This window comes from Alexandromys fortis, unplaced genomic scaffold (assembly GCF_014885135.2).
Source record: "Alexandromys fortis isolate MF-2015 unplaced genomic scaffold, M_Fortis_MF-2015_v1.1 scaffold_17, whole genome shotgun sequence".
NCBI lineage: Eukaryota > Metazoa > Chordata > Mammalia > Rodentia > Cricetidae > Alexandromys > Alexandromys fortis.
Window position 1 is genome coordinate 12,021,047 of NW_026067896.1, and position 27,974 is coordinate 12,049,020.

Here is a 27,974-nt window from a genome sequence, read left to right on the forward strand (position 1 = left end):
TTCAAAAGTAAATTAGAAAATTAAAAGGTATATAAAACTATGCTTCAATAAAATACATATGGGAGTATATCTAAAAAACACATCTGATATCAAAATATGAACAGAAATAATTTGTGCATTGGAATATACCAGTGGCTTTCATTTTCTGTAGTGTTTTCTTCTTTGCAATAGACAAGTGTGACATGTATAACTTCTGAATGCTGCTTTTCAATCTTATTCACACACACATAGATGGTAGGTGCTCACAAGAAGCAAACTCTTGTAGGGAGTCCCACAAGCAAGCACTTATTAGCTGTCATAGCTCAGCCACGGAGGCTATGCAGGGACCCTGCAATTTAACAGCCAGGGCTAGCATGTCATCTTTGCCTTGCCTGGCAAACTATTTAATCTCACTGCCTCCACTTCCTCATCTAAATAAAAGGAGTAGTAATAGCTGAACTTCAAAGATTATGGATTAAGTTAGATGGCATTAATACCCCCAATGAATTAATAGAAAGGCAATATAAATTGAAATGTTAAAGTTTTGATTGCTTAGCCATTAATTATAAATAGCCATCTCTGTTTTAAAAGATCCTTCATTTTTAATGCCTTTCTGGGTATGATTTTTTTTCTGAAGGAGTGTTCCAGGTTTTGTCTTCTTCAGTGAGAATTCCAATTAGACAGCTACAGAGCTGTTCTTGTGATATATTGGATTATAAGTTAAGCTCATAAAGTTAATTCTCTGAGAAGAGATTATTTTATGGGTCATTTATCTACCAAGACCTTTTTTTAAAGCATGGTCAAGAATAAGTCTTGAATATAAAAACTCAAATGAAATGTAACATTATGGATGAATGTAATTCAGTACACCACAGTGTTATGAATCTTTTGATTTTCTCCATATAAATTACTGATTTCCCCAAAAAGCTGTAGCAAAAACCATATTCATTTGCATCTACACACTTGAGAAATAATCAGAAATAATTGATTTTTTAAATGTAGAAGAATTAAGTATATTTTATTTCAAAACATGTGTATGTTAGCATTTTCTGGCTAACTTTAATGTTACAAATAAGCACATTTCCATATTTATCCCATTCCTTATTAATATGCCTAGGTCAAATTTACAAAATTGAGAAACTATTGCATTAAAAAGGCAAACTACCATGTAAAATTATTTTCAAGAGGCATTTACTACTCTATCTTGAACAAGAATGCCAAATACTCAATTTAGCTTAACTGTCCTAGAATTAGAAAAACAAAATTAAGATTCCCTTTCCTCACTTCTAAGCACCAGAGACAAAATATACTGTAAGTGAATGTTTTCCCAAAATAAAGTTTATCTATTTGGAAATTAATACTAATGATCAATATCTATAAATGGCATTACTTCTCCAAAATGAAGGAAGACTGTGATTAAAATTCTCTGAAACGCCCCTCATCTTTATACCACACCCAGCTGTAGGAACCCCAGCTTTCCAAGCTTCCTTGAGTAACTGACAGACGAATCACATAACCATCACCCTTGCCTACTAATCTTTAAACATTCTTAAGCAAAGCCTCTGGACAGAGAAAAATCAAAGAGAAAATAATAATGAAGATATTGTTTACTTTTCTGATGCAAACAGTAATGAAATCCAAAATAATCACATACTATTCAGAGTATGGTTATTTTAAAGTAAAATATTAGTTTACATTTAGATTAGTCGTGGCCGACAGAGAGAGAGAGAGAGAAAGAGAGAGAGAGAAAGAGAGAAAGAGAGAAAGAGAGAGAGAGCGCTAGATTCATATCAGGATGTCTGATGGCTGACACACTTCCGAATCACTGTGCAGCTCTCTGTATGCCTCAAATGTGGGCCACCTGTATACTATCTCCCTCCCACGTCTAAATAAGCTCAACTGTGGTTTCCTTTGGGATTCCTGGTGTCTGCTGCCTCAGTCAGTCGGGGAGGGGTGGGGGGAAGGAGACAAGCAGAAGGTATTCCTACAGGAAATAACAAACAGATACTGTAGTAAGGGACACCACCACTGCACACTGCCTGCAAACCCGCACAGTACACTGAGACATATCAGCTTCCCTTGGCTTGGAAGCCATGCCAGACTTCACAGAGAGTCTAGTTTACAACAAAGCATGTTTTAGGTGTGCGAGAATGCTTTTACAAAGAGCCAACGGAGCTAAATTGCAAGATAAAATTAGGCTACCAGAACCTCACTAGTAAAACTAACAAAATCAAACTTGCATATATATGTGCCATTTCATTATTTTTTTAACCATCAAAAATTACATTACATTGTAAAAAATTAAAAACTAGTAAAGGGGGGGAGAGACTACCTGACTCTTACTTAGTAAAAATAATTAAAATGGCCATACTCACTATTATGAACTACTAAGTTCAATTCGTGGGCTTTATGTTTAAAAATGCCAAAATATATGGGTTTAGATCATAAATATTCTTAATGGATGTCTCCCGGAAAATGCATCAAACACAAGGCACAGGCAGAGAACTATCCAAGAATTACACAAAATCTGAATAGAAAAAAATAAATATACTATGTTTTCTTTCTCCTTTAGGCAAGTATTATTTCTATGTGCTTCTGATAGAGTCTCATTCCATGTGTGCTGGTATATGTACATGTAAAAAAAATACTCAAAGGTGATGAGGAAAACGATTATTTACATCAACATTACATCAATTTTTACTGTAGGATGATTTAGATTTTGGTTTTGCTTTCATAAATTAGGAAGCAAAACAATGTATCTTTTCCCTTAAGATCATCTTTAGTTTTAAAAAGCCCCCAAGATCTCATATCAAATGTTGTAAAGGTGTTCATCACGGGGTCTCCTTTTCCTGGTTGCCAGTAGACTGTCCCCAAAAGAACATTTTTGCATCTGAATGGACTGTCCGGTATCAGCAGTCTTTAGACTTTAAATGTAACACTGCTAAAGAAAGGCGGAAACAAGGCTGCTTTGTACCGCCTAGGTATCACCTTTACAAGATGAGCGAATAATCACACTCCCTCGGCTTATCAGGCACTCTGAATCTGTGGATCTCAAAGGCACTGACAAACACTAATTAACTGAGCCACACAGCGGTGCTGAGAGGAAGAAGGCAGTAAGTAGATCCTGGGTCAGAGATAGATGTTTGGATTTCCTGCAGGCTGGCCTTTGACAAGCAGGGGCCAACCCCGGAACTCAACGCCTCCCAGAGGCCCACATCTGAAAGTCTCCAGGAACGCGAACGCAGTGCAGAATATAGACCTTAAAACCAGCAAACTTCAATAAGGATGTCGAAGCAATAAACCTACATCAGCTTCACTGTGGCTTGGTATTCCCTGGGTGTGCTGAAGAAAGTTCCTAATAACTTCAGTGCTCAACCCTAAGATAGAATTTCTGCCTACACATGTAAGTAGGGCACTATCTCAACAAACGAATTGTCCTACTTCCCCCTCTAGATTCAGCCATTAAACTTACCTATGCTTGGGCATTTGTTTAAAAAAAAATAACCTCCATTTGATAGTGACAAAATCTTTGTGATATTTAAGTAACATTTTTTTCTTCCTATTCACATGGCAAATACCTGTGACATAAAAATAACTTAAAAATTCTACTACAAGAATAAAATCCGGAGGGATAATAGAGGAATTAATAAAAGATGAATATAATTACATTTGTTATATGTATTTCCCTAAAACTAAATACGCATATACACACAGTTTTAGAAATATACCATAAAAGAAATGGTTATGAAAAAAGGTGCAAAATTGTACATAAGTCAATCAGATCATAATCTACCATTTAAATATGGAGGAATAAAGTTATGGGAAAACATGTAACTAATTGATTATCCTACTTGGCAAAAGTAATGTTGAAGATACTAAGGTCTCATGGTCAGATTTAAATATAAGTAAAATTACTGGGTGAGTTTGTCTTTATTAAACTTTGGTGACCATTTAAGGAATAAAGTTTTTGTTTTGTTTTGTTTTTAAGAATAAAGTTTTTAAAAGGCAAAGATTGCATGTAACCATGGACCATTTTAACAAGAAATATAACTAAAGTTTTATTTAGCAAAACAAGCCTTAATATTCAAACTCACAAACTTTCAAAAGTATACTAATATTGATTGACTGATATGCAAGAAAAACTCTGCCTTTTAAAAAAGCAATTTACAGAGGAAAACTCTGGCCAATTTGTTGTCCTTTGTCACCATCTAAGCTGAGTGAGCCACAAAGGCGGCCCAAACAACTTAACATTCTTTACACATCTATCCTATTCTTCATAAAGTGAAAATGAGAGGACATTCACTAAAGGAGAACATACACAAAAGGCCTGAAAGTCCCAAACAAAGGTCACTTCTGCTCTAGACCGAGACACAACAAAAACAAGCCAATAAAGAAATAAGAAAAAAGGGCTGACGCTAATGAAAGGAATATTGTGAAATGTACAGTCTTCATGAGACACTTCCTTCGACACATGCAGGAATGGAGCAAGCCACTACCACTAGACCCAGTAAAAATACATTCATTAAAGAAAAATTTACAAACATGTTATCAGAGGAATAATCTTGAAAGCAGCATCCTAACCACTGACTTTATGAAAGAAAGCTACATGCATTTGGCCTAGTCATTGAAAATGTCCCATTTCTTAGCTGCAGTCCTGAACTACTTTACGTCAACACATTCTAGGACAATTTTTTTGCACGTGACTTTTTCTATCAGTGCATACATCATGTTTGCGCAGTTCAAAGTTCTTCTCTCAGCAACAACAATCTATGTACAAGCATCGACTAGCATACTGTACTACATGCTGTGTGGAATAAGCTAATGAAAAACTGGCTTCCATGCCAACAGTAGGTCTCTACATGTAAATAAATATGGCTGCCAGCAGGTCCCACTGCACTTCAGAAACTCAAAAGTCAATACTCCATCCTATACCTAGGTAGAACAGGGCATTTTATTCCAAGCATCTCCATGTCCTTATTATGCATTTATAAACATACTAGTTTGAAGTTTTACAACTACCCAAGTGGATTGCATTACTTTTGCCTTTAGTAAACATGGTAATGACATTCTGCTGGGTACTTTCTTCCAGAATGAACAGATAGTATATGTGCAATGATAACTTAGCATCCCATATTCCACCACCAAAACTGGGAAACTCCTCAATTATTTCTCAGTCAAATGCTGCTTTGTTTATTAAAGTGAAGGGGTTTCTTTGAAATCTCACTAAGATATATATCAAAACTGGAAATTCAGTTAAGAAATCAAACCAAATATTGCACAATAAACCAAATTGGCCACTCTTTGTACTGCACCTTCCTAATGCTGGGACCCATCAATACAGTTCCTCATGTTGTGGTGGCCCCCCAGCCACAAAATTATTTTCGCCGCTACTTTTGTAACTGTAATTATGCCACTGTTATGAACTGGAATGCAAATATTTGGGGGAGTTAGAGCTTTTCCAAACAAATTTTTATTTACTCTTTGTCAGTAGACTAAGGGAGTCCTAAAAGAATCATTGAAACACAAAGGTATACATTTTAAAGGGTCAAATTTTATTTAAGTCGCAGAATAATGTATTTGTCTTTTGAGAAGTGTGTGCATGCCTGCATTGTGAAATGAAGTAGAAGGCAGCCTTGAACGATCATCAATCACAAGGTTAGGGTCTCAGCCATTCACCGAGGACTTAGCTGTGCAGAAGATCTTCTACGTCAGCTGCTGATGCAGAGGAAGTGAAAGGGCAGTTGAAATGGTGCAATTGAAACTTAAAGTCAGGGAATTAAGGAAGTGGAGGAACTGAAGGGAACGAATTGTTCTCAGAAGTTTTACCATCCTCAGGCTGATCGCAATACCGATAGGCTTTTCATCCGACTCCTGAGCCAACTACTTATCATTCCAAATTCTTTGAGCAAACAAGAAAGGCAGAAAAACTAACAGACCGGAAATAGTTTTTTTTTTTGTTGTTGTTGTTGTTTTTTAAAAAAAAGACACTGGGATAACTTGGAGCCATTCAGAAATGTCAGCTACGAGGAAGAGGAAGAAAGGGGGCTCTAATGGAAAGTACCCAATTGTACCCCATTCTAAAGGTGTCACCGGAGGATAATAACATATATAACATATATGACCCATTCTCCCTCTCAAGCAAAAGCCACAAAAGGCCCATGAGACCAGAAAGGCTTGGAGCACTGAGAAAGACTATGTACAATCAGATAGTTGCATCTATCTGCAGTTAGGCAAAGGGAGCTCCCGGAGGGCACAGAACTGTTTGTTTTCTTTCTAAAGTTACTTAGAGAACATTTGCTCCAGCCAAACAGCAGGAAAAGCTCTTTGTTTCTCAGGGCAACAGGGGTACCCCCTCTTCTATGTCCAAGACACCTTATAGCTCTAGGACTTAACTACAGGTAGGAAAACAAACTGCTTTTTTTTTTTTTTTTAACTGCACCACTTCCAAGGGGCCTTGCTTAACTCCACTCCACAACACCAGAGACACACAGAATGGCTTCAGGGAATCTGAAGCAAAATGGCAAAGGGACAGCAGCTAAGATCACGGCAAAGCACTTCTCTCCAGTGTCCGTGACCACAGACCCGTGGTCTCTGACCTACAGGTCAAAGCCTTAGGCTGAGTGAGCATGGTTTCCTAACCAGGTGTGTTTGTAAAGGGAGCTAATTTCTGATCGCACCTTTTGTGCCAGGAACACAGCTTCAAAACCATCCTGAAATCTCTAAATTTTCTCAGCACGAAGGTGAAATGCTGAAGGGTACTTAACTACTCTAGTCAAAACACACATATGGCACACCGGGAGCTCGTGACGTTTCAAAAGCTAAAATATTTCTTGAGAACATTGAGTCTACAATGCGTGCACGAAAATGAAGGTTTTCCTTACTTGGAGATTCTTTTTCCCTTTGCACCCGTGTCTTTCTCCCTAAAAGGCCTTGCGATTATGGAAGACAAAAAACTCTGCTTTGGGAAGCATTTGTACTATTCGTGTTTAGATTGTTCTCATCCTTTTCATTCTTCCTGGCAACTTAACTACAGGCGTCGTTATGTTGTTGTTGTTTGTTTGGTGGGTGTGTTGTTTTAAGAAATGCTACTTTCTGGATTAACATCTCGCCCAGGAGTTTACATTCTTAGTGTTTTAATCTCTGCTCACCTCCCTTACTGGGTTCTGTACCACAGCAACTTAAACAGCAGTCAGCTATTTGAATCCAGCTGAGCATCCTTATGGGATTAGGAAGCTCCCTCCTCCAAAGGTGGCTTTGTTGCTTTGCATAATCACCAAGAATGATTAACCAACATTCAAACCAGGGCTGAGAGCAAAGACAAATAGGCAGCTGCCTACCTGTAGGCTGCTTTCTGCTCCTTTGGCCTTCATGCGTCTAAAATCTCAACACAGATCACTTCATTTCACTACACAACACATTAAACTAAATATAGAGAACGTTTGTTTCCTTCAAAAGATAGAAATAATTTTAAAAAGTAAACCTTCCTACCCGTAACAGCGACTGGGATTCGTCCTTGGTCTTGCTCTCGCTAGAAGCAGGATACTGCTGGGTGAGGGAGGCAGACTTCTCGCCAGCAGCAGGTGCCCCTTGCAGGAAGCCCTTCGTATCGACGGCCAAGCCATACATAGGTCGTGCCAGGTGGGCAGCTTCGACGTTGGGGCTGTCTCTCAGAGTCTTTGTCTGCTCTTGGGAGCTGGACACGGGCGTCAAGAGCCCTAGGCTTGCTTGAGTGTAGGATGGACTGCCCCGCAGGATGTCAGCCCCCCTCCAAGACATGCCACGTAGATCATCGTTGGAACTCTCAGTCCAGACTTTATCTTTCAGCCCTTCCTTGTCATCAAGTTTCTCCCTCTTGACTATGCTCTCGGGAACCGTCTCTCCCATTTTAGAGTCTGGGTTTAGCAGACTGTAGACCTTGAGGTCAATTTTGGGCTCTTCTTTGATGGTGGGTATGGCATGGCCATCCTCTTCGCCATTAGCAGTAGTGATTTCCTGTTCCTGGCAGTGAACCGTGTTGAAGTGCTCCAAGAGTGACTGAGTGTCCGCAGCTGTGAAGCTGCACTGGCGACATTTGTAGCAGCTGTGTGCTCTCCTGGAAGGAAGAAAAGAGTCAATGGGAAGCCAGGGTTGGGAAGGGAATATGCTCTGTGCAGGAGGACTACTTTAGTCTTCGTGCACCTGCCTTCTCTCGTGCAATGCAGCAGGCTGGAAGAAACACAACACCCTCCACTCCCAGACACTGGAATTTAATTAGCAGGCATTTTCACTCCAATGTAAGAATCTGAAGTTTTCTTTAGCACTAACAGTCAAGAAAACACACACACACACACACACACACACACACGCACACACACACACGGGGGGGGGGGATAGCTGATTGTTTACTTTCATTATCATCTTCTCTGTTCACTTTATCTGGGTGGATAATAGTCAACTCTGTATTAGTAAGATATTCGTGTTCTGAAAACTGATTTCATCAATTTCCTTTCCACTTTTGTTTATCTGAGCTGAACTCGGGCATTTTTTTTTCACTATTAATACATTAACATTTTTAATGCTGAGTTCCTTTTTACACCTTTTCCCCATATTAAAACATCCTGATTACTACATTCCTTTCTAGCATATGCTATAATCAATTTAGCCATGAATAAGGCTACCTGACCTATATAATCTAGAAAATAAGATGTGCCAAAACAAAAATCTGATACATAAGTTGCATAATCTATAAATAGATATAGAAACTGAGGACACCGAGTGTCTGCTAGGTGTCAAACAGCCTGGCAGTGGCTGCACAGATAAAGTTGTTAAAGGAGTCTGTATATGTGGTCCTGTGTGTACTTTCTTTATGAAAGTCATAAACAAATAAACTGTATTGCCATATGTGATAACATCTCCATTGTTAAGGAAAAATAGCTGCTATATTATTATGATAAATGTTTAATTAAATAGAACATAGGTATTTAATTGTAAAAAAAAAAGCATACTAAAAAATACACAATTTTTGCAATGAGGCATTCTTTCTTTGGTTAAAAAGTCTTAGCTCTCTAAATATCATATGAAACATTTTCTACTTACCCCACGTAACCAGAAAGGTAGCACAGTAAGTTCTATGAGCTATCACTTGAAGTTACTCCAATTATAGATAAGCATCAATATACCATTTTGCCAACTTCTAGCTACATAGTGGTAAAATAGGAACTCAGAGTCCTTGATTACTTTGGCATTTATAGGCACACTTCACTACACACAAATATTTAGGTACAGAGAATGATGTTTGGTAATAATGGCATGAAAGAGTTTCAGGCATATGAGGGTAGCTTAGGAAAGTCAAGGAAATTTCTGAAGGAAGTCTACAAATCCAAAGGACAAGAAGAAGCTGTCCTATTGGGAAGAAAGAAGGAGGTGTCCTGATTAAGCTTACCACTGTAGTAATGAAACACCATGACCAAACCAATTTAGGGAGGCAAGCCTTTTTTGGCTTACATTTCATCATTGCTTCATCATCTAAGGAAGCCAGGATAGGAACTCAAGCAGGGCAGGAAACAGGAGTCAGGAGCTGGTGTAGAGGCCAAGGAGTGCTGCTTACTGGCTTGCTCCTCGTGGCTTACTCAGCCTGATTTCTTATAGAATGCAGAACCATAGGTAAGGGGTGCCACCATTCACAATGACTGGACTCTTCCAGATCAATCAGTAGTTAAGAAAGCCCTACAGGTTTGTCTGTAGCCTAATCTACAGAGGCATTTTCTCGGCCAAGGTTTCTTCCTCTCAGTTGACTAAAGCTTGTGTCGAGCTGACATAAAATAATCAAGCACAGGAGGAAAAGAGCACATTCTAGCAAATCTGAGATGTGAAAGAGGCCACTGTAGACAGAGAAATAACAAAGAAGGAAGTAGTTAATGCTAATGCGTTGGTGATTGTCCTAGGAAGGGTGGATACTTCTGAAGCCTACGGAGACTAGTAGGCAGGGATGAACATGACAAACATATAGTTGAATTGTCGGTAACGGACTATAACAGTTTCTGCATTAAATGTGTCTTGCTATGAGTTATGTCTGAGGATGAAATGTCAAAACAACAAGGCTCCCACGTCCAGGGTTCATTTATGGACAATAATGTGGAGAAATGATGCCTTAGCCAATCAGTCCACAAGAAGCTGATGCCACAAAAACCATCTAACTCCCGGGTCAAAGCCCAGCTTTTCAATATGCTGAAGCCTAAATGTTTCATTATATGTTTAAATCAATGAAATTACTGATAAAATAAAAAGTGAAACAACAGAGGGGAGGCTGCAAAAGATCTTAAGATAGAAAAGAGAATGAGGACAATGCCCATTTACAAAACAGGTCATGTGAGGCAATTCTAAAGCTGCCTCATCTTCCTGAAAAACTGTCTAGACACTTAAGTCGAACCTAAATGTTTAATGAGTGCCAAAGTAGGGACCAGTATTTAACATCAAAACCATGTTACCAGATATATTGTGATTCTAAGTGACTTAACAAACTCTCAAGGTATCCCTCATCTTTTTAACTTTAAGGAAACACAGGTAAAGCCCTTACTCTCCTTAAGAATCTTAAGACACACACTGACTATCATTTGTGACAAGAGAGCAATGATAAACAGTAAAGCAGTAAGTTTGGCTTCAAAGTTCTCGCGAGACTCGACTAATTCTTCCCTCCTTGAATCAAGTCTAAATAAATGATAGAGGGCTAATTAAAAAGATGATACTTCTTCCAAAAGTTGGGAGTGATGTGAACATTTCAATGCACATTTCTAATCCAGAGTGGTACCTTTCAGACTCTGCCATGCACAGTCATCATCTAGAGACATGGATGAAGCCCAGTCTCTGACTTTAGCCTGCCAGGAACTCAGCAGCTTACAGAGCATTCTCACAGGAACTTCTCATGATGGGTATCATCCATCTCTCATCACTCCCTTCTGAGATGCAACTTAACAGTGGCACACATTGAAACAGCAAACAAGAAGGGTTGAAAAATATGTGGCTGGGGATGTTCGTGATGCTAATGTAACTTTGAGTCAAGAAACGACAGAGAGGTACTAAGAAGTACATACATGGTACAAATTGAGAGGTACTATTTATTGTTCATTGTTTAATTAGATTGTCTGCCTATTATACTAAGGCAATCTAAAAGACACTATGAATGTGGTATATATTTTGGATTTAAGTTCTATATGTTTCAATCAAGTGAAGAACAAACATTCTTTTCTCACTACCAAAGGAAACAGGATTATATTTCCATAGTCTCCTTCCATTATAGAAGGCTGACAAAGAGAAAAATAAGTGTTTCTCTTATGCAACATTTGAAACTTTCTAATGTGAAGACTCAATACGACTTTTGTAATCACAATGAAGAGATGAATAAAGAGAGAAATTTAATGAACATCTAACTCATCATTTCTCTCCAGGAAAAGGAAAACAATTTGTCTATAGAAAAGCAACTTGTACTTGAATTTCAGTGACTTAGAATTTCTGTGAGAAGGAAAGATTTAGTGGCTTATCCTATTTCATAGAATTGTCACATGCTGTAAAAAAAATATTTATTTTGTATCCTTCTGAGATTGCACCTTGCAGTTAGCTTTTAACCTAAAAGTAGAGTTCATTTATTAATTTCTATGATTTTCATATTTCATAAAAGGATCAGGAATATTTCCAGAAAAAGAAACAGCTAAAGGATGCTACTTACTTGATAAAACTCTCATGCTGTGGTGATCTGAATGAAAATGGCCTTAATGAACACTTAGTCTCCAGTTGTTTGGGAAGGATTAGGAGGTATGGCCTTATTAAAGAAAGTGGTAGACTTTGAGGTTTCAAAAGACATCTTGTGTATCTCACCCTCTCTGCCTCATGTATCTGGATCACTGGATCATAGATACTATATCAGCATCAAAACCCTCCTGCCTGCCGAGACATGGTCCCTGTTATGATGGTCTTAGGTCCCATACCTCTGAAACTGTAAGATCCCAACTTACAGTTTTGGTTTTACTGGAGAGAAACAGCCTGCAAAATAATTATCCACTTTATACTTTGAGATTGTCTGATCAATATTTAATTTGTAGTTACTATCTATGGTGGAGTGGGCATCTTCAAACAGGTTAAACCTCTTCCTTTTAGTATGAAAAGAAAACACCATGTCATGCCTAAATAATTCCAATTTATGATTCAATTTTAAAAGGATGATATGTCCTAATAATTAGTCAAAATAGAAATATGTCTTCCAATAAAATAAAAAGCAAACATTGAATAGGAAATAACATAAAACCAAATATAAGCCAGGTGATGGTGTCTCACACCTTTAATCCCAGCACTTGGAGGTAGAGGCAGGCAGATCTCTGTGAGCTCCAGGCCAGCCTGGTCTACAGAGGAAGTTCCAGGATAGGCTCCAAAGCAACAGAGAAACCCTGTCTTGAAAAACAGAAAAAGAAAACAAAAAGGAAACAAAAACTCCCAATATAAACTGAAAAATCCAGTCTAAACCTCCTCTTATTCTAAGACAAGGTAGCTATTTTATTTTTTATTTTTTTGTTTTTATTTATGTGTTTTGCAGACTTAGAGATTGAACCCACAGATGTGGGCATCATATGTTATGCACTCTCCCATTGAGCAACATGCCCTAGTCTAGATAAGTATGTTGCATACTTTCAGGATCATTCTGGACATTTTAATAATTAATATCTACAAATAAAGGTAAAAATACTGCATATTATTTTATCTGTGGTCTATAATGTCCTTAGTATTCTTATGTTTCTCAAGGGCAGCTTTCAAGTTGAAATGTTATGTCTATATTTGAGTGTCCAGGCACTGAGTTACTAGGCACTGTTTAAAAAGTATAAACTCTCCACAGATCTCACTACAGCCACCATGGCTTTGCTGTGCTAGAAACTGTACTCACGCACAGTAGACTTGTTATTTTCAGATTTCCTTAACATAAATATCTGTTTTTAATATGAATAGAGCACATCACCCATATAAAATATAATCAGAGCAATGTTAATTATTTCAGACTAAAACATACAAACAACACATTTAAACATATTCATAAATATCACAATGGACAGGTGACTGTGACAGAGAGATTTCCAAGGTCTTATCTGAACATTTCTTGCTTTTATCCCTAGAAGACTGTCTGGGTAAGCAGTAGGTTGATTTATTTGGCAATATTCCCCCTGCTTCCGGTTTCCAACTTCGCCAAAGAGAGCATGCCAAACGACTTCTCCTTTCTAAGTACTTCATTGTTTGTTGGTAGCTGCTCTGAAGGATCTTGGCTTTTTACTTCTGCAATAATGTAACTGTGGAGAAGTTTATCTGTATATAATATATTTTGTTTAGTGTGTTTGGTCTATGCTTCTTTGAGTCTATGCATTTATGTCTTTCATCAGTGAGCACTAAAAAATGTTTTCAATGTTCCCCTCAAATATCGACTGTATAACATCCGTGTTATTCTTTTTATTATTTCTTCTAAGATTCTGATTAGTGTGCATCTGTAAAGATCCCATGGTATTTCCATATTTTACTATCTGGTTTCAGATTTTCTACTTCCTTGCTGTATCTTCAAAACTTTCTCTATGGGTCTAGAGAGATGTCTCGGCACTTAGGCAGACTGATTGCTCTTTCAGAGGACCCAGGTCTGATACCTAGCATCCACGTGAGGTCTCACAGCTGTCTGCAACTCCAGACCCAGAGAATCCAACACCTTCTTCTGGCAACTAAGGTCATCAAGAAAACACGTTGCATGCACAAACATGCAGACAAAACACCCATACCAGTTAAATTATTAAATTAAATAAAATTTTAAATAAATAAATGTTTATTCAAAAAATTTTGTTCCCATATCTCATTGTGATAAGCTCACTGGCTTTCTATCATTACCTAATCTGTCAATTATCCTATTTGTTTTCTTTAATTTTCAATGATTATGGTCAGGAATGGTATTTGTTCATTGGAGTCCCTCAGAAATGTATAGTTTCACAATGCATGATAATTTTAAATAGCAATTATTTCTTCCTTAAACATGTAACAATTATGATATGACATTGTAACTGAAAACCCCTTTATCTAAAGTTCTTATGTATCTGGATCTATCATTACTGCTTTCCATTGTTCTCACATACGGTGGATCTGCTTGCTCTTTGTCTGCACAGCAAACTTTGTAACAGTGAGTGCATACAAAACTTATCTTAACACATGACTACTTTGTAAGCAAAGATTGATGACTTTTCTATAAACAAATTTACATTTACTTCTGATAGAGAAGAGAAGAGCACTGAAAGTGGAAATAATCTAATCAGCAGCAACATTATTAAAGTGGAACTCACAACTTCAGCCTCTCCCTGCAGATGACCCCACACCAGTCTTGGCCACATCCAGCAGACATACTGGCATCTGTCCTCCATGCAACCTCACATGCCACACTTGCTTTTCACTTCTCCCTCCCTATGGCTGAGCTCATTCTGAGTGAAGTAAAGAATAAGCTTCGGAAATTCCCCTTAATTTGGGGAAGTCTGGCAATGCATTAAAAGTAGATTTTAATGAGCATGGTTGCTTACACTTATTTTATAAGTCTTTTGTCCTACTTAGGACTGAAACAAATGATAATACTGGCCATTTTGAGTAAGATGGTGGCCAATAGAAAAGAGAGGCAATGTCTATTGAGTGTTAATTAGATAAAATACCTAATGCAAGAGAAGCAGATTCATGCATGGAAAACACCTGGCAGCCCTGGGTGAGTTAGGGGACATTATAAGTATGCAAAAACACTAAGGAAGGATGCTAACTGGACCATTTCCAGTTACCGAGTGGATAATATTTCAGCTCCACTCAGAACAACCCGGCTCTTATGAAAAGTGTGTATACATGGAATCCACACTGAGCTTCTCCGACTTCCACATCAACTCTGTTCAGATGTAATGTATTTCACACACACTGTACAATTAGAAGAATATGCTGATTTTGTGAGAGTTTCAGTATTGCACATAAAGTACTCAAAGCCTAGACTGTTCTATCACAGTAACATCAAATGATAGTAGAAGCTCCCTAACAGGGTTAATATTAATAAATAGAGTGTAATCTAGAAAGATAGAACTGAGATAAGGTGAGATGACCTGTTAACCTATTTTTAAAATGTGGCATTGACAGTAAATACTTTCGTAGAAGTTTGAGTTTGAGGCATCTGCACAGCTGTTTCAGTTTACATCCCCAAGTCTTCGACATTTCCTTATACTTCGGCAATTATGAATTATGACTCTGAAATCATAAGATTCCAAATTTCAAAACGTTCTATAAAAACTCCCAGATAGTAGATGAATGACCTCCAATAGAAAAGGTACTTAAATCAACAAAATTATGTCAGGATATAAGTGTGTGTGTTATTAAACTACTCAATGACCTAGGGACACAATCTATTTAATTTCTTAACTAGTAAAATGCTAGGAGCTTGACTTAGATTCAAAGCCAACATACAACTGCCTTTGGCATATACCCTTACTTCCTCCTTAGTCTAAAACTACGTAATGAAAGATTAAAGTGTAACTCACCTTGGAGCTGTCAGTGTATTGGAAACTACTATGAAGGGAAACGCTGCTGGGAATTCCATTTGCATAAAGACATTTGCAAAGATCTATGTGTCTTCATGTGTTAAACTTCACAGATAGAGTGCAGGGCAGGAGAGAATAGTCTCGTCCTGGTAGAGGTTACTTTAATTACTAAGAACCAACGAAATCCTGACATTATTAAGAAATCTCTTTTATGGAAACTTTTCATATCTCCAAAGATTGTTTTCTTTATCCAAGAATATGCTGGGTTTTTTCAGACAAAGCTTTAAGTAATGACCTAGAGTCCTGAAGAAAATTTGTTAGTCCAAATCATCTGGTTGCTAGGTCTATCAGTCAACTCAGTTGTGTGTGTGTGAATATGCATGCACACATATATGCACATATTGCACACACATATGCACATATGTGCATTTCCTTGTGTACTTATTCCATTATCTTCATAATTAAGAAAGTAAAGAGGATTTCTTCAAAATAGCCACCCCCTTTAAAAACTACTAGATCACCTATGTTTTACACCACTTCACAACTATATGTGCAAAATATGCAAAAATGCACCCATACCTCCACATCCACATTAGTGAAAGTCAAGAAAAAGCTGGTGCTTGCTCGCCCAGAAATAAATTAACATGCAGCTAACATCGTCGGAGGAGACAGAAATACTCATCGCAAGTGTGAACACATATTTGATTGCAGGACTGTGTCTTTCCTAGGGCTGACCTTATAAATTAAACAGTGTAAATCTCAAGTAAGTGTTTTCTGAACATTTTGATTCACTGTGAACATTAGGATGCCCTTCAAATTAACATCTAACATTTAGCCTATTGTTGGACCGTTTCAGTGTTGATGACTGAGAAGACAAACATGCTATGCCACTAACATAGAACCTCCAAAAAGAATGAAAGGCATCATTTAAAGTCTTTGGGGAAAAAAGCCTAAAATAATCAGCTGTTTTAAAAAATCTTTAAAAGCACATTGACTAATAAGTGAAAGCTGACGACAGTGGCTCACTCCTCTGACCTCAACATGTGGGAAGCACCGAGGCAGGAACACTGGCAAGAGTTTGACATCAACCTGTGCTATCCGGTGAGTTACGCTCAGTTCGGGCTATAGTGTGACCATGTCAATTAAATAAACTAGGTAAGTAAAAACATAAACAATAAGAAGAAAAAAGTAAATAAAGTTTTCTCTTTGGGGGTTAGAGGCAGAATAACAATAATAATACCAATAAATGCTCAACTCTGCACACACTGTATCTCCAAGACTTGAATATCATTCCAGGATCTAACCAGGTCTCCGCTTAAGCTTGCCTTCATCGGGAAGGCATTTCCTGACTTGCCATTATTAAGCTATGCTCTTCCTATGTTCATTTCGTGCATAGCCTTCTGTTCCTCTGCTTTTACGGCACTTCCCGATCCTGACAATCTGCAGGGGCCTTGTCCTCCCTACCAAAGTGTCAGCTCCATATGGCCAGTGACTGTGCCTAGCTTACTTACTCCTGTACAGACAGTGCCCGGTACAATGTACACTTCCAAAATGCAGAAGTAAATGCATATATTAAAAGAGTGGTTAATGTAAACTCCTCTGTAGAAACCAGGAACGGGAAGTTTGGGAAGTTAAGACTTATAAGGGGAAATCAAATAATTAGAAGGAATGTGCTGTGTTGTGTATGTGAATGATTTTAAAATAACCTGTTCTATCTGCCCACAAGAAATGATAACATAATCAAAATCGTGTCTATTAACAAAATCTCACCTCAACAATATGGTTTGGGTCCCAACCAAGGATATATTTTAAGTATCAGCAGTGAGAAAAATGTCCAGTCTCATTCAAAAAGAACAATGAGAAACCATCTCAAACAGATGGCTTCCAGAGAATAAAATATATCCTTAAAGAACCTTTCATTTGGGAGCTGTTCCTTCAATAATTACAGGAGGCAGAGTCATACTAGCTAAATTAGTAAACTCATGATCCACTTCACTGAGAACTTGGAAATGCCCTCCACGAGCAGTATAAAACACTTAGGAAACATGAGAACTCGTGACTAAATTAAAATCTGAGGTCATCATACTAATAAGCAAGCCATCTGCTATGCTACAGAAGAACTTCTTGGTGACTGTCCTGCACGTTCAGCTCACATCAGATGCAGACCCACCAATCCCCGGCACCAGCCCCTCTGGGTTCTATGATCCTAGTGTTTCGGTCCCGGGCACACTTACCTGTAGTGTCTAGAAATCTCTTCTTCCACCTGGGTAATAAAATCGCATTTTGTGCACGAGTGCTCTTTGCTTTCCTTGACAGCCTGCTGCCCATCGGATCCTAGCAGATGGTTTGCCTCTTGCTTGACATCCGCCGCTGACGCTGGGGACTCATGCATGGTCTCATAGTGAAATAGGAGCACATCTACATCGGGGGTAGAGAAGGAACACTGGTGGCACTGGTGTTTGACTCGGGAACTTCCGGCCACCCCAGGAGACAAGTGCAACAGCAAGAGTGCACAGTGGGAACAATTACTCTTTCTACAAGCAAACGGGTAAGTAATTTCTCCAAGGTGCTTTTCAGGGCTGCAGAGGCCTCTGGGACAGAATGGACAGTGCTTAATGGTACACTTATGAATGTTATGGAGCTGTTGATAGTGACGGAGAAGTGGACCCACTACAATCACATCAGGGCCATGGCTTTTGGAATATCTAAAGTCACAGAACTGACAGTTATAGCTTGTGACCATATTGTCCTCTGCTCCCTTGCTGGGGAAGTCCTTCTTTTTAGCCCCACTCAAGCCCTTTTCTGGCTTGGTCAATGGCTCTCCTTCTACACTTTTGGCTAGATCATTCTGATTAATAACAGAGCCCCTGGGAAGCTTGTCATTCAGCTCTGGATTAAGGCCGCCTGAGAGCAATGCTCCGTGCTGCTTGCCGTAATGTTCCAGCAGCTTAAGGGAGCTAGATGACTCACAGCTGAAACTACAAAATTTGCACCAGTAATAACTGGTGGCCTCTGTACCATTTTGTCTTGAGGAATCGAGGGACTTGATGGGCACGGAGTAGCCGACAGGGGTGTCGTCTCCCGCCTTGACTGTGATCTTGTCCTGCCACTTTCCAAAGTCTCCAGAGTCGCTGGCTCGAAGCGCAGGGGTGGACTTGTTCGAGTTTTTCTCGGAAGGTTTCGCACCCTCCGAGGATGGGAGAGAAACTTTTATTTTATTCGGGTGAGTCTGAAGAAAATGCTGCTCTAGTTCAGTTGATGAGTTGCCCATATAAGTGAAATTGCAGAATTTGCAGCGGAAATACTTGGTGTTGCCTTGGCAATCTGGAGTTTTCCGTCCAATGCCAATGAAGGTTCCACCTGAAGTGACCTGGAGTGTGGAAGAGATGGAAGTTACTTTAAATGTGCCATAAATCCAGTCCGTTCTCTGTAAGGCAGAGGTATTGTCAAGTATTCAACATTTTTCTAAAATGACAGTACTTTTCCAACTTGTTAGGAAATGGCTTGAACTACAGGAAGGGGGTTCTTATTTCTCAATTGAGTGCCTCATTTTAGGCCAGAGGATGAAGTTACATAATAAAAGTACTATAGCCAGTTCAAAGAACCAAATAATAAATATATAAGAAATCTATTTCCAACTGAGTGGGGTTGTACTGCATGACTGTAGGAAAACACCCAAATTGTAAAGTTTTGCCTTCTGAACAGCTAAGGGTTGCTATCAAAACCAGAGGCAGTGACTCTGAGATCATTCATTGAAGAGATTCTCCAAGGAAAGACGACACTCGATCCCTACGGAATTGAGGCTGCAGGCAAAGAAGAGGGCTCTGTTTTAGATGAAACACAAGTCCTAAAAGTGACCACATAGCTGGTCTTCTAACGGAAGCTTAATCGTGAGCAATGAAAAAATAAAATGAAGTGGGCAAGAATGAAATACATACAAAGAATTTCAAACGTCTCTCAGACAAGAGATGGAAAGAAACCAGGGCTCTATTTTGTTAAGACTCTATGTAATAGCTAAGAGAGCCACTATCTCCTCCTGTGAATGGGTCAAAGGATTAAAATTAAAAGTTAAAATAAGGCAATGCCCTACATATGTCTCTAAAGCTCTACTGTCTCTGCAGAACTTGAGTTGTACAGTAAGCCAGGCATGTTATTATACAATAGAATCCCAACACTCAGAAGACAGAGGTAGGAGAATGGACAGTTCAAGACCACCCTAGCCTTAATAGGCAGACTTTATTTCAAAAATAGAAAAAGAAAGATGAAAGATTACTTTTATTGGTAAAGGCCTTCAAAGGCACCTTATAAGGAAACCTTCCTCCCTTCTCAGGCCACACTGAGAATATACCTCAGTCATCACATTGATCCAAAGTTCATGCTCTAAAATTAAATTGCTCACTGAAATCTGGAGGGGGGAGGAGGGGAATCTTAGAAGAAAAGAAAGAGAAAAGAAGGAAAGAAGGAAGGAAAGAGGAAGGTAAGAAGGAGGAAGGAAGGAAGGAAAAATGGAAAAAAGTAGGAATGAAGGGGAAAAGAAATTCTTCCTTCAAACATCAGTGATTTTTTTTAATTTTTCCAGCAACCAGATGTAAAGTATAAAACAAGTGGCAAAATCATGTTCCTCCTTCTTCAACAGCTGCTCAAAAATGACATGTGTGATCACTGCTCATATACAAATCATCCATGAGAAAAATCTCAGGCTTCTCGAAATCACTTGAAGGCTCTACTTAAAATGCAAATTGTATGCTGTAGAGCATTCCAGAATGTTTGCATCTCTACTGTATGGGACTAAAATGGATGCTTTCATTTGCTTCCTAAAAAGGCTTAACTTTGTTGGTCAATTGGAGTAACTTCTAAATTCAAGTCCAGCACTACGGTTCTCGGGAATCAGCACTAGCACATAAACAACTTGATACTGGCTTTACATTAGGATAATACTTTGGCTGTATCCACATTCTTAATCAAAAGATGATGATGAAATATATGCATGCGATTAACACATCTACATCATATATACTCAAAACCCAAGTACACAAGTTTTCGATCTACCAAGAACAGGATCACTCAGACAAGAGAAGCAACGAAGGAACACCCTCCAAGGCAAAACATCTGAGAGTAAACAATCTGAAAGATGGTTGAAATCGCAAATCCCTCAGAAAAAACTATCATCTACAACAGCATCCTTATGGTGATCAAAAGGAGCTGAGAGTTGCACTAAAACTAGGTACATTGCAAAACTTCCACCAGGACTTCCCAATTCAGTAGAATTGAGAAGCAACCTTAGTTTCTTAAAGAATCAAGCACTAGGTGCCAAGCTATTTTCAAGTACTTTGGTGATTTTAACTTGGATCGAAGGGGTAAATACTGAAATACTACTGTTTTATCATAAGAATAAATACAAAGTACAAAAATCTAGAGATGAAGTTTTTTGTTGTTTCAACTACTACATTGCTTAGAGATGCTAAGTTCCTTAATATAACGGACTTCTCAATTTCTGCTCACACAAGTGAGATTCCTGAGAATCTACCAAGGATCATCACTACTTTTGATTTTGCAATCTGTAAGTCTCATGTGCATAACCACACCAAAGGAGTTGAACAATAAGCACACATATGATTTTGAACTAAATATTCACTATTTCTAGGCATGTCAGCAGCCCTTTTGAGCTTGCATTTCTAACCATGAATAAAGAAAAGTTTGTGCATATTTATCAATAAAGGATTTTCACTGATGATGAACAAACTTTGCAGACTGGATTGGGTCTTTTGAGTTGGTGCTGACAATGTGTCTAAGAGAAGCGTTTCTTTGCCTATAGAAGTGGACATGACGACTCCACTATTTAGTACAGGTCTAATGACTAAAACCTGAATTATGCTGAGAATACATTCCCACTATGGAAGCCTTTTCCATGTAACCTAAACAACAAAGAAAACTCACAACTCTTACTTCGCAGAAAAGAGCAACCCCTTTAAGATCCCATAGATCACAAATTTGCTTTTTTGGTTAATACCAGTAAATCATTTTGGTATTATACACCACTGAAAGCAAAATAACATGGGAATCACATTACTTAAGACTTCTGAGGAAAATGTAATTTCTTAGTATTCTATTCATTTTTCTCCCCAAAAGAAGATCTAGACACTATTTGTGTAATTCTTGTCTCACTGGCACATTTACACAAGTCACAGTAAAACATATCTGATATTCATTATTTGGCAACCTCTGTTAAAAAAAACTTTTTAAAGATACAGTATTCATGTCTACTGCCTACACTGACTTTATTTTTGGTAATTAAAAGTGTTAGTTTTGATCTCCTTCCTTAGTTAAACACAAATGCACTGTAAGAACAGTTAAGAACTTACAGCAATAATTTACTAAAACATATTATCAGGCAGCAGCTCTTATGCACAGAATCAATGCAAACTTCTCAAATGTTAGAAAGCAGCAATAGTTGGAAAAAAACTTTTTTTTCTAGTTATGATCATACTAAAGAGGAGACAAAGAGTAGAACTTGGTTTCCTGTCTTTCTTCCTTGACTAACCAACATTTGAAACTATAATATATTGACATACAAACCTTATATATATGAATATATATATATTCACAAGTTAAAACCATACAGCTGTATGTTCATTTTGAACCTAACATGTACTCCTCTATCTCCTTAGCATTTGACTCATGTTGGGCTTTGGGATGAGATGAGAAAGCTAGACCACCTCTTTGACATAAAGATACTTAAGAGGAAAGATTCTGTATAAAAACTTGAACTGCAGTTATATTTGCACACATTTATCTGCTTCTAGAAGTTCTCTAAATTCTGTGAACAAACACAGTAGCCTCCTAGGACTTGTTCCCCCTCTCTATGAACATAGCTAGTGCTGTATATTTTGCCGTTTAATTGGATAGTTATAAGCATCAAGTGAGAACACTAGATGAAATGGAATTTTCCAAGGCAATAAAAATTTTGCATATTATTCCTTGTGCCAAGGATGAACATGAGTCATGTGTGGGTATTAAAATAAAGGTAGAGAAAATGACTTGCTCTTAATTTAACTTAAATGTTTTCTTAATTTTCATCAATTTAATATCTAATGAGCTACATGTGGTCGTGAAGTACTATTAGTAGACAGTACACTACCAAGTAACAGCCACAGGAATAAAAGACTGTTTAATAAAGTGACCCATCCGGTGACCGTCTCCTGCCAGCATGATGGATAGATCAAATAGACGGGAAGTGATGACATCAGTGGCAAATTCAACACACTTTGTTCAAACAGTACTCTTAACATAAGTGAAAGGTTCCATTTGCTGTTACCAAGCTAATGATCTATTTATATTCTTTCTGGACTACAAGAAGAATGTGTTACTAATATTTGGAGTATGTTAGGACTCCCTGCATTTGGGCTGAAGGGATGATGTGATTGAATACAGACAGTAAGTTCTCCCCAACACCCTGGAGCCACCTGGAATAAGGAGCCATAATTAGTTGCTTCAAGTCTCTCATTGTTTTGACCTTCAAAAAAGTCACAAAAAAAAAAACCCTTAACTGTGTCTTTTATACAAAAGCAAATGGTCATTTAACCTTCCAAATGCAAATCAAACTTATACATAGTAAAAAAAAAAAAAAGCCCAAAAAGATACATAACACACAAAGGAAAAACAAACAAAAACATATTTTAGCTCATTTACCCCTGAAAATAGTGATCGGTGTTATTCTGCTTTGATTTCAATTTAAAATTATTCAGTTAAAAAAAATCTATTCCTTCCACGTAGTATTTTTCCATGGATTTTTTTTTTATAATTTATTATACATTGTTAAACAGAAATATTACACGGGAGAATTGAAAAACATTAAAAGATTGTTTTTCATGGTCTGGATGAATTCATTTGTTTCCTCCTAATAATATGCATTAAAAATGACTAAAATAATATCTAAAGGAATACGTCAAAGGAAAAGAAAGCCTCAAAACTCTTAAAACGACACTTTAGTACGTGTACTTGCTTTCAAAGCAGCCAAGAAGGGAGCTGTTTAAACCACACACAAGCTCTCCCTCAGATGTGGTTCATTTTCAAGTACTATAATTGATGGAAACAGAGACAAGAATGAGGGCCTAATTGGAGAGGACTTGGGGTTATGGGCTGATAGTCAAAATGTAAAACCTTAAAAATAAAAAGCTAAGTTATTACATAAAAATCACTGTGAAAATGATGGACGATCAAATTACTTGAAGAAATCTGTAAGGGGGGGGACTAGGTTAAGAGTACTGAGACCCAGAGTGAACCTGCTAAGACACATACGGAATGTTTCTGCACGCAGAGAGCTCCGAAAACACATCCCCGCAGACCACGTGCGATACGGTGATGCAGAGCTGACAGAGAGAAAGATTTCAGTAACCAATCTCCCCACGAGGATCTCTCCGTGAGGCTTATCCCTGCAGCGTGTTCTTGTCAGTGTCACCATAACAAACCCCGTGAATCCTTTTCTTATACAGATTTATAATAGTCAGCTAAGTGGGAGGGGTGGTCATCATTTAATGTATTCTACGAGGCACATTTAAGAGTCACAGTGTCATTTCTTTATTGTGCACATCCTTTAAAAAAATCAGTTATTGAGGATCACGGAGAGATAGTTTACTTAAATTTTGTATTGCAGTTTACAGTCAATGTAAATCTTAACAAGTTTTTCTGCTGTTTCCTGGTATCTGGAACGACAGTGTCATAAAGCTAATCTCAACAAGAGTATGAGGCCAGGGTGAATGGATGCCCCCCAGCAGGTAAAAGTGTTTGCCACTCTCCTACAAAGCCAGGCACAGCTGCTTTTGTTCCTTTGAAGCCAGTAAGTACCTTGAGGGACACACAGAGAAGGCTATTTGACCTGTAGGCCAGCAGCCCAACTCCAGGTTCAATGAGAAACCCTGTCTCAAGAGTACAAGGTAGAGAGGTGGTCTTCTAGGGTACATCTGTAGAGATCTATACACAGGTGTACCAGGTGGGGCTGCTAGTTGGGGTTTCCGTCCTGCCCAAGTGGGCTGGTATTTTAAAGGCCATTGGCTGAAGGAGCAGAAAGAGCTCCCGCAGCACACAGACACTTCTATATACTATCACACAACATACAGGCACACACAAAAATTGTAAAAATAATGTGGAAGTCCGCCTTTTATGAGAGATAAAAAAAATAGAGTGTAAGTACAAGGTAAGGCAGAGTGCTCCTCCCAGGACAATTCTAAGTTTGGTCTGTCTCTCCCTACTGCTCTACATGGAAATCATAAGAAACGCAAGTGCTGCAAGAAAGGCACAGAGGCCAGAGACAGAACTCACTATGGAGCATTGGCCTAGTGCCCATGAGCCTGACCCGGCTACTGCCCACTGACGAAGAAAATGAAAATATAGGGAAAATGAAAGAGGAATTTTTTTTGGTTCCTGTCCTGAAACTAGCTCTTGTAGACCAGGCTGGCCTTGAACTCACAGAGATCCGCCTGCCTCTGCCTCCTGAGTGCTGGGATTAAAGGCATGCATCACCACCGCCTGGCCGAAAGAGGAATTTTAACAAGAAAACTGAGTTTAATCTCTAAAAGTACTGAATATTTTCCAATGAAAGAGGTTGTTTGCAGCACCCGTCTTAGCTGAAAAACACTGGGAATCAACAGGAAATGATAGTCCAGAACACACCAATGTCTGTGATTTAACAGAAAAATCTCACACATGTGGCTGGACAGACAGCTCAGCATTAAAGAATACATATTTCTCTTGTAGAGGATCTGAGTTCAGTTCCTAGAACCGATGTCAGGTCTATCTAGCCCCAGTAAGATCCAGTGCCTTCCTTTGTCGTCAGGCAACTGCATACACGTGTACAATGCCCCCTGCCACACCCACACCCACAGAGAGAGAGAGAGAGAGAGAGAGAGAGAGAGAGAGAGAGAGAGAGAGAGAGAGAGAGAGAGAGAATTAAAATTTTTAAACGCCTGTAAACAGATAATAAAATCAATGGAACACGAGCAGTTTCTGCTGAGTCCATAGTTCCATGACAACGAAAGAAGAGTACCTAACATAGACTGAAAAGCCTGAAAAGGAGAGGCAACATGGGAGCTGTGCACAGGCAAGCTGGCATCTGAAGATGTGCCTAAAGGCAGAACACATGGAATGGCTACCCAGGTGGAAGGGTAACGTTAAGAAGTGACAGGAAACAAGGAAAGGTTCTCTCGGGAAATGCTCACAGATTTCTGAAGGAAAAGAAACACAGAAAGGAAAGAGCAAGGGGAGAAAGAGCTTCAGAACAGAGAGTAAATTAAACAAAATGAAGGGAGGAAGGGGAGAAAGAGAAGAAAAAAAAATAACAAGGAAGAGGAAGAACGAGGATAGGCTAAAGAACTGATAAATGAATAGAAAGAATAAAAGAAAGTAATATGGGGTAGTGAAGCTGGTGCAGCTGGTAGGAACTCATGCGGGGCAAGTGTGATGTCCTGAGATCTAAGAAGCTGGATGAGAGGAAATGCACCTGCAGTGCCAGCACTTCTGTGCTGAGATTGGCAGCTGAGACAGGAGAATTGCCCAGACACTCTGACCAGCTACTGTGGCACAGATAGTACAGCAGCAAAAACAAGAATGACTCTGCTTGAATGGGATGGAAAGTAAGAAAGAACTTCTGACCTACACCACACACACACACACACACACACACACACATACAGCAGCACATGCCCAACACACACACTTGCTACACCCACACACACCACACATACATACACACCACACATATATGCAACACACACATACACATATACCACATACAAGTAGTTGGGTATGGTGGTACATACCTTTAATCCCAGCACTTGGGAGGCAGAGGGAGGCAGATTTATGAGAGTTCAAGAATAGTCTGGTCTATAGAGTGAGTTTCAGGACAGTCAAAAGTACACAGGGAAACCAACCCTGTCTCAAAAATAAAAAAAACGGAATTTAAAATAAAGCCATGAAAAGATAGAAAATACACAGAGAACCTGAATACTGAATGTTACTGTGCTGTCTTTGAATTGTTTGATAGCTGAGGAAGGAGCAACAGTTGCTAAACTACATCTGATTATAAATGTTGCTGGATTAATACAACATTTATATTCTGAAAATGCCTTGACTTCAAAATTTAAGTCAAAGGTACATTATTCTGGAGAAGAGGTTTTGCTTTTGTTTCCATGGGAAATGAGAGACTGTGAATCCATTTGGGGATAAGAAAAATCATGTTTGACCAAGGAAGAACCCCTGAATATTCTCTGATAGAAGCAGATGGCCCAGATGATCCAACATTTAAGAGGCCCTCTGTTGGAGTTTCCTCTGAGTTCTACAACCAGGACAGCCTCAAGATTGCTGGTTGAGATGATCAAGCCTCACAGAATATTTCAGTCAAGACTTGACCATAATTCTAAATTTTCTTTAGTACCCCAAAAGATTATCAGCATATCAAATCAGCATGAAATAGCCTAGAAAACTATGCCCACATTCCCCTCAAATGGATTATGGATGTTTGTCTCTGTTTAGAGTATTGGTTTCAAGTTATGAATAATGGTCAGGAAAAAAGCTATACGAAGGAGATTAGATTCAGAGTTCTTGTTTAGAAAAGAAAAAAAAAATGGGGAAGTACTGTAGGACAATGGTCTTGTACCCTGTAAAGATTTGTCACTTTTATTGGTTTAATGAAATGCTGATTGGCCAATAGCCAGGCAGGAAGTATAGGCAGGGCTACCAGAATAGGAGAATTCTGGGAAGAGGAAAAGCTCAATTTGCAGTCATCAACCAGAAACAGAGGAAGCGAGATGAGAATGCCTGATAAAGGATACCAAGCCAAGTGGCTAACAGAGACAAGAATTATGTGTTAATGTAAGATGTAAGAGTTAATTGATGATAAGCCTGACCTAATAGGTCAACCAGTTTATAATTAATGTAGGCCTCTGTGTGTTTCTTTGGCACTGAATGACTGTGGGACCAGGTGGGACAGAAACCTCTGTCAACACATACACACCACACACATACACACATGCTACACATATACACACCACACATACTCACACACCACACCACACCACACAGAATATACTTTTTCAAAAAGAAAACAACCTGAATTTACTTAATAAACATATTTAAGGTTGATGCCACAAGAATAAAGAATAGCAGAACAATCTCTCAACTGTTTGAGGTAAGATAATAGCAGAAATCTAAAGCAAAACCAGGATACCCAGCTTGACTCACTAAAATGGAACTATGAATGAAAAGAGGCAAAAAAAAAAGCTCTGATAACTTCAGTTTACATATATTGACTGAGAAATAAAAATGGGATGTCAAAGTAGGACTGCCCATGAGGTGGAAAACTATCATTTTTTTTGGGGGGGGGGTTCTTGGGCTACTGAATACATGAGAGAATCCTAGTGATCTTTAAACCTGTGCCTACCATGAGAAAAGAGG

The 27,974-nt window shown here is 38.6% G+C and overlaps 1 protein-coding gene across 7 annotated transcripts in view; it reads right to left on the reverse strand.

The window, feature by feature from the left end:
• Trps1 (transcriptional repressor GATA binding 1) overlaps window positions 1-27,974 on the reverse strand; it is a 235,612-nt gene that overhangs the window by 157,264 nt on the left and 50,374 nt on the right. For 6 of the 7 annotated variants that reach the window (XM_050161834.1, XM_050161826.1, XM_050161860.1 and 3 more), the window contains exons 3-4: window positions 17,762-18,897; window positions 7,468-8,071 (exon numbers count right to left, since the gene is read on the reverse strand). In XM_050161834.1, coding sequence (XP_050017791.1) covers window positions 7,468-8,071; window positions 17,762-18,897 — 1,740 coding nt within the window. The remainder of the gene's footprint in view (window positions 1-7,467; window positions 8,072-17,761; window positions 18,898-27,974) is intronic. The other variant, XM_050161870.1, reaches the window with a different exon arrangement.